Here is an 8,213-nt window from a genome sequence, read left to right as displayed (position 1 = left end):
AATAGTAACTTCCTCATTTTATAGTATATACAACTGAATTTGTTTAGCCTTGTAATAACATATATATATATATATATATATATATATATATATATATATATATATATATATATATATATATATATATATATATATAGAGGTATGTTTGCGTATCAATTGAATTTGGTGTTTCGAGTTATAATTGTCCGCTAAATTTTGAATATATGTATATATATATATATATCAGCTAATAGTAACTTCCTCATTTTATAGTATATACAACTGAATTTGTTTAGCCTTGCAATAACATTGCAGAATATCATCTATGATAGAGTTTGTATAAGACTCGTTGAGTTCAATTGTAGGAAGAACCTGTAGACCGGAGCAGGCACTGGGGTGACATGGAAGAGGAAGAAGAGGAAGAGGAAGAGGATGAAGAGATCTAAGAAGAGGAGTTGGAGGCAGGCATTCAATCCGTTGACAGCCTTTCAATGTGTCTATTTTTCTCTTCTTTCTTCTTGTTGATTGGACAGTTTTTGCATGTTATCTAATGTTTCTTCCATATGCAGCACTCCAACTATTGAAAAACAAAAAAAAAATAGAAGAGAAGGTGAAGATGAGGATTTCAGAGGAAGAAGGAATGCTTCTCTAGGACCAATTTAGGAATTATATAAACATATTTTCCTCTAATTAAAATATTGCATTCCTAATCAGAGGGATCTACAGCTCATTTCAACAGGGCTCAATTTAGGAATTATACAAACATATTTTCTTCTAATTAGAAGATTGCATTCCTAATCAGAGGGATCTACAGCTCATTTCAATACTCCCTCTCAAGATGGGTTATAGATATCATAAAGATCCATCTTGTCATGAATAAATGAAAAAGAATGCACACTAGGACCTTTGGTCAAAATGTCTGCTAGTTGACTAGCAGATCGCACATAAGGCATACAAATGATTCTGGCATCAAGCTTTTCCTTGATAAAATGTTGATCGATCTCGATGTGCTTCGTCCGATCATGCTGTACTGGATTATTAGCAATATTGATTGCTGCCTTATTGTCACAATATAGCATAAGGGGCAATGACTGATAAAGACATAGATCCAATAATAAGATCTGCAACCATAAAATTTTACACACGCCATGTGCCATAGCTCAATACTCTGCTTCAGTAGATCGAGCAACTACATTCTGTTTCTTGCTTCGCTAAGTGACTAGATTACCTCCAACAAAAATACAATAACCTAAGGTAGAACGACGGTCATCAAGTGATCCAGCCCAACAGCATCTGTATAACACTCCACTCGTAGGTTGCTATGACAAGAATAAAGCAAACCACGACCAAGACAGCTTTTGAGGTAATGAAGTATTCGTGTTACAGCATCCATATGAACTGAATGTGGATCATACATAATCTGACTTACCATACTAACGGCGAACGCAATATCAGGCCGTGTATGGGATAGATAAATCAAACGCCCTACCAATCGTTGATAACGTTCTCGATCAACAAGGACACCGATATCGGCTACTAGTCGATGATTTTGTTCATTAGGAGTGGCAATAGGTCGACATCCCGACATACCGATTTCTGTAAGAAGATCTAGAATATATTTTCTTTGGGAGAAAAAAATTCTTTTTGAAGAACGAGCAACTTCTATCCCAAGAAAATATCGAAGTTGCCCAAGATCCTTCACCTTAAATACCTATGCCAGCTGAACCTTCAAATGAGCTATCTTCTCAGAATCATCTCCTATGACCACAATATCATCAACATAGACAATCAAAACAGTAATTTTACCCTTGTTGTGCCAAAAGAAGAGTGTGTGATCTGTATTGCTCTGTTTATACCCCATCTGAATGATTGCTCGTCGGAAGCGATCGAACCAAGCACGAGGTGACTGCTTCAAACCATAAAAAGAGCGTCGTAACTGGCATACTTTGCCCACTGTCTGAGCGGTAGAAAATCCTGGAGGAATATCCATATATACCTCCTCCTGAAGTTCTCCATGAAGAAAAGCATTCTTTACATCGAGCTAGAACAGATCCCATCCGAAGTTAGCAGCACATGATATAAGGGTTCTAACAGAGTTCATTTTTGCAACAGATGCAAAAGTTTCATCATAGTCAATGCCATAAGTCTGTGTATATCTTTTTACTACCAAACGAGCTTTGTACCATTCAACAGTACCCTCAGGTGTCTGTTTAACTATAAAAATCCATTTGCATCCCACAGTTTGTTGACCAGCTAGCAAAGATACAGGTTCCCATGTATTTTTTTTTTCTAGTGCTCGCATTTCCTCAAGCATGGCGGCTTTCCACTTGGGGTCTTCCTTAGCAACCTTCCAGTTCTTGGGTATGGAGATAGAGGACAAAGAAGCTATAAAACTCTGATAAGATGGAGAGAGAGACTCATAGGATACAAAGTTAGTGATATCATATTTGTACCCCACTCTATCCTTAAGTCGAGCAGGAATACCAGCATGACGAGTAGGCTTACATAAAGCAATAGGAACATTTAGATCATCATTATCTAATGTAAAATGAATGGAAGGTATAGGAGAATTACCATTCGTTGTAGAAGATGAAACTGTCGGAACAGGAGAGGAAGACCTAGAGACTGGAGAATACGTAATAGGCTTTGAGAGAGGAGATGAATCAGATGAAACTGAAGTAACAGGTTGTGAGAGAGTCTCAGATACAATTTTAGATGCTTCATATGCAATTTTAGATACTTCTCCTTGAGTGTCAAAATTAGCATTAATAGAAATAAACTCTCCCTGAGTATCAGATCCATCATTTGTACCAACATCCACAGTAATAGGACTCCCTCTAGAGAACTCCCCCTCTTGACCAGTTCCAGAGGTGACGGGAGAGGAAGAGGACACAGAAGATATATAGAATGGCTCAGACTCCTGAAATGTTATATCCATGCTGATAAACAACTTCTGCTCAGTCAGACACCAATATTTGTACCCTTTTTGAGTAGAGGAATAACCAACAAAAATGCACTTGAGGGCACGAGCGTCAAGCTTGCCAACTGAAGGCCGATGATCCCGAACAAAACAGACACAGCCAAATACCTTGGGGGGAATTATGAAAGAATTAGTTCCTTGTAGGCATTCAAGAGGTGTCTTATAGTCTAAAGTTCGAAGTGGCATTTAGTTAATTAGATACGCTGCAGTTAACACTGCTTCTTCCCATAAGAACTTAGGAATATTCATAGAAAACATCAAACATTTTGTCACTTCAAGTAGGTGTCTATTCTTTCTTTCAGCAACTCTATTTTGAGCCGATGTATCAATACAAGTCATTTGATGTATAATATCATTATTATGTGTAGACTCCTCAAATTATTTATTAAGATACTCTGTCTCATTATCAGAGTGAAAAATCTTAAGAGTTGCTCCATATTGAGTACTAATCATTTTATGAAAATCTCTAAATGACTGAAATACTTCATTCTTATTTTTCAATAGATAAACCCAAGTGCAACGACTAAAACAATCAATAAAAATAATGAACCACTGATGATCAGAAATAGAGGTGGTCCCACAGGGTCTCCATACATCAGAATGAACTACCTCAAACATTGCTTTACTACGTAGGCCTGAGCCTGGATAAGCACTTCTAGTGTGTTTAGCTAGTTCACAAGCATCACATACAAGCTTCTCTTTATTATATGATTCAAAAATAGTTGGAAACATATGAGCTAAGAGAGTAAATGGAAGATGACCAAGCCTGCGGTGCTGGAGCAACAGATCTTCCTCTTGTAAAGATGAAACTGTCAAACTGATTTTTGAGTAGCCTCTGGACACTCCTCCCTTCAAATAGTAGAGCCCATTATGAATTATGCCAGTCCCAAGTTTCCTCCCTATCCTTGGCTCCTGAAAGACACAATGTATTTTGAAAAAAATTATGGCACAATCAAGATCATTCGTAATAGCACTAATGGATAGGAGATTGATAGGAAATCTAGGAACATGTAGAACAGATGATAAGAGTAATTCGGAAGTGCAATTGATAGATCCTTTCTCAGAAATAGGGGTAAAGGAGCCATTAGTAAGACAAACTTTTTCACGACCACAACAGAGAATATAAGACACAAAATCTCTAAAGGATCCAGTCATATGATTGGATGCTCCAGAGTCAACTACCCATGGAGAAAAATTACTATAGTTAAGAGCATGAATTTGATCATTGATACCTATTTGGGCAAAATTACCCTGATAGAGAGAACTGGTTGGTTGATTTGAAGAATCTTCTGTGGAAGTGCTACTTTCAGAAATATTTACACCAGATCTGAAGTTTTTCAAAAATTGCATTTCTTTGACTGATAAATTTTTTATAGAAGAAAAATGAGCCTGATTATACTGACCTCGGCCTCTACCAGAACGACCACCTCCATGATCACGGTCTCTAGTTGGATGACTATGTAGCTCATAGCAGTAAACTTTGATGTGGCCCGGCTTATGATAGTGGTCACAAATCTTAACCCTACGAGGTCGAGGCTGAGTTTCTTGAGCAGAATTGATAGGAGAAGAGGTTTCAAGAGTAGTTGGCTGTACCACACGTGCAAATCGTATAGTTATGTTCATAAAAGAAGGCATAGTGGCTAATCGAGTTTCTTCACTAAGAACCAAGGAAATAGCTTCATCAAGAGTTGGCCACTCCTGTGTACTAAGAATAGAAGAGCGTCGATATTCAAACTCTAGATTTAGTCCATCCAAAAAATTTACAAGGCGCTGATGCTCTATCCATTTGTGGAACACATGAACATCACCAGGATGAGTAAGGGTAAAGGGACTATAAAAATCAAAATCGTTCCACAACCTTTTTAATTCTCCAACATACTCTGTTACAGATCGAGAACCCTGAGTAAATCCTCGAAGCTCTCGTTGGATCTTATGGGCATGCATATTATTGCTTTTATAGGAATAAGTTGTGGCTACAGCTTGTCATAACTCATAAGCATTCGTCAGTGCCTCAACCGTATGAGCAACACTTGGTATCATAGAGGCAAGGAGCCATGCTACCACCCGAGAGTTATTAGAATTCCACTGTCTAACAGCTATCCCATCTTCTTCTGGCTTTTTTGTAGTACCACTTATAAACCCCTCAAGATTGTGAGACTCTAAAATTAGATGAACATGTCGCGTCCAACTCAAGTAGGTACCCGGCCCATCCAATTTGATCGGGTTAGTTTCTAGGGTGATCTTTGAAAACTCACTACTCGAGATACGAGATTCCATCATCCTTACCATTAACTTTTCTAAATCCTCCATGGTTAAAGAATTTTTATCACCCATTGTCAAAACAAAACACTTAAATGATCAAGTAAACAAGAACAATCTTGAGGGAGGAAAAGGTATTTGAAATTTTCTCACCAATGATCAGAGATAAACTCAGATGACGAATAAAAAATATTGAATATCTGCTTGCATGAATGACACCTCGATAATATTCAGAAACTCCCAAAAAAGATGCTCTATTGTTGCTCCAGAACTAGATGCAGCACCTAGGATTGGAGGTACATATGGTAGTAGAATAGACTGTAGTATAGGTGCTCCAGCTTTTTTTTTTTTTAAACAATACCTAATAAGAAATGAGAAAGGGGTCAGCGGCTTCCGTTCTCAATCCCATGGTTCATGGATGGATACGGCGGTGGCGTCGATGGCAGTAGCAACATCGGTGGCATCGACGACAGTGACGGTAGCAGCGACGGCAGCGACGGTAGCAGCGACGGTAGCGGCATCGGTGGAAGCAACAACAGCGGTGGCGATGGCAGCAGCGGCGGCGGAAGCAGCAACAGCGACGGCGGTGATGGCAGCACTGACGACGATGGCAGCGGCGGCAACAGCGACGACGATGGCAGCGGCGACGGAGGTGGCGATGGCAGTGGTGGAGGCTCAGGGTGTGGGAGATGCCGGATCTGGGGAAGATTTGAGATGCAGTAGCGGTCGTGATAGTAGCATCGGAAGCGTCAGCTGCGGTGGTGACGGCAACGACTGTGGAGGCGGCAGTGGTAGCGATGGAGGCTCACGGTGTGGGAGATGTCGGATCCGAGGAAGATTTGAAGAGGTGCGGACAGTCGGCAGTTGAAGAAGTTTCGGGATTGAGATGAGGCGAAATAGAGCGTATTCATGGAACAGAGTGCTCTGATACCATGTTGAAAAATAGAAAAAAATAGAAGAGAAGGTGAAGATGAGGATTTCAGAGGAAGAAGGAATGATTCTCTAGGACCAAAATGGCTATTTTTATTAATTTTCAAGGGCTCAATTTAGGAATTATACAAACATATTTTCCTCTAATTAGAAGATTGCATTTCTAATCAGAGGGATCTACAGCTCATTTCAACAGCTCATCTCATCATGACTCAATTTAGGAATTATACAAACATATTTTTCTCTAATTAGAAGATTGCATTCCTAATCAGAGAGATCTACAACTCATTTCAACACCAACCGGTGGGGAGACACCTGATGTCATTGACCTTAGGAAGCAACGAGGAAAGAAGCCTGAAAAGCCACTGTCTCATGTAATGTTTTACCAAAGCTTGGGTCTTTTCTTTTTTGTCTATTAACTTCCTATCTCCCATCTCCCATTTTGTACCATCCCCCATTACTTGGAATCCAAGATGTCCTCAGTTGATTCTTTGGTTTTTCATGATTCTTTTGCTTTGTTAACACTAAAAACAGTGAGCTAAGATTGATTTGTTTTGAAGTATACCCTCGAGTTACTACTTGTGGCATTGGGAGTTGGAACAAGTGCTTTTCTTGGAATGTGCACTTCTTCATGCACAGGATAATCTAAGTGCTTACCACATATTACATATTAATTTGGTGCCCTCATGACTTGCATAGAATGACCTTCCAATGAGTTAGAAGCATTACTCTGAGCCTTCTCTATCTCGAAAAAAATAAAAAAGGGCCATTCTGAGTCTAACCTCTCCAATTGGGTTGTGCATTTGGTTCATTGCAAGTGTAGCAGCATTTGGGGCACGTTATTTGACAGGGTCTAATCTGCATAGTTTTTTTTCCAGTGTTGAGACACAAGCTTGTAATGCTTCATAAAGGGAGTGGTGGCTGGGAGCATGTTTTGTAATCCACTTGTAACAAATGCTTGATAGATCAGGTTGATGCTGATAATGTTTTATAATCCAATTTTGATTTTACATCACAGGTATGAAGACGCACGAAAAGAAGTGAAGCTGCGAAACCAGAAGGAAGATTTCAGCGACATGGTAACTTTAGTTTCTCGTTCTTTTGATCTTGTGGGAAAATGTTATTAAAATGCACATGATTTCTTGTTGTGGTGCCATGTTTTCTAGACATCTTTGATAGCAAAGATACTCCAAAGGCACTTACTAATATAATACATGTGCTGCAGGATAAATCCACCTTAGTGAGTGCTATTTCAGAAAGCGATCTGTACAGTGATGGCCGGTATTTCTGCCACAACTAACAATTTCTCGATAAACCTTCATGTTGACATATGGTCTTTTGTTCCTTTTGGCATCAATGAACAATATGATACTATTTTGAAGTTTGTAACTGCTTATTCTTGCATGAGTACTTGTGCTCTTATTCTATTCAGATTATTTGCGGCAGTGGATCCTCGATTAAGAAGTGTGATACTTCCATCAGGGTAATGCTAAGACAAGCCATGCTTGCTATTGTTTACTCCTGCATAGAAGTTTACTCCGTGGACTTGTATTGTTTTTGTGGGATCTAAAAATTGTAATTATATTGCTAAACAGGAGGAAGGCACTTCTTAGTGACACTGTAGGCATTATCTCATATTTGCCTGTACAGGTAATATATTTGCAACATCATATGCCTTGGAGTTGAGGGTAAGCCAAGGTTGCAACATCATGCTTTTGAGGGGGGGCATAGTTTCTTGGAATCTTGAGGTCCTTGGATTCAGTTATGTTTCTTTCGTTCTTTCCTTGTTTGTTTTTGATGGATCTTTATATATCTATTGAAAATTTGTTAATTTATACAGGAAAGAAGTAGATAATGATGAGCAAAGGAAAAAAGGAATTCCTGGATTTTTTATGATGCTTTTTATTCAAGAAGACACAGATGTTCTCACGCTGCAGAGCTTGACTGACCAAAGTACTTGGATTCTTGGATTACAGTGGAAATTAACTTCTTTCTGTAATTTGATAAAGTGGGGGATCTTCTAATTTAATATGCATGCATGCGATGGGTAAAAAGTTATTACATC

The 8,213-nt window shown here is 38.9% G+C and overlaps 1 protein-coding gene across 1 annotated transcript; it reads right to left on the bottom strand.

The window, feature by feature from the left end:
• Positions 1–1,690: 1,690 nt before the first annotated feature.
• Positions 1,691–4,428, bottom strand: LOC140852851 (uncharacterized). The gene is made up of 4 exons (XM_073246405.1): positions 4,363–4,428; positions 3,569–3,871; positions 2,147–3,067; positions 1,691–2,020 (listed from the first exon to the last, which is right to left on the bottom strand). Exons 1-4 carry the CDS (start codon positions 4,426–4,428, stop codon positions 1,691–1,693), a joined length of 1,620 nt encoding a protein of 539 aa, XP_073102506.1.
• Positions 4,429–8,213: the final 3,785 nt, after the last annotated feature.

This window comes from Elaeis guineensis, chromosome 12, assembly GCF_000442705.2.
Source record: "Elaeis guineensis isolate ETL-2024a chromosome 12, EG11, whole genome shotgun sequence".
In the NCBI taxonomy this organism is placed as follows: domain Eukaryota; kingdom Viridiplantae; phylum Streptophyta; class Magnoliopsida; order Arecales; family Arecaceae; genus Elaeis; species Elaeis guineensis.
This window is presented reverse-complemented; position numbering and strand designations above follow the sequence as displayed.

Excerpts from the sequence above, each read along its gene's own strand:
- LOC140852851 (XM_073246405.1), bottom strand. The coding sequence starts at position 4,428 with ATGAGCTACATAGTCATCCAACTAGAGACCGTGATCATGGAGGTGGTC. Across the intron at positions 3,872-4,362 it reads TCGTTCTGGTAGAGGCCGAG|GAGCCAAGGATAGGGAGGAA; the intron begins GTCAGTATAATC and ends TGTGTCTTTCAG. Across the intron at positions 3,068-3,568 it reads GTAGTAAAGCAATGTTTGAG|GTATTTGGCTGTGTCTGTTT; the intron begins GTAGTTCATTCT and ends ATTCCCCCCAAG.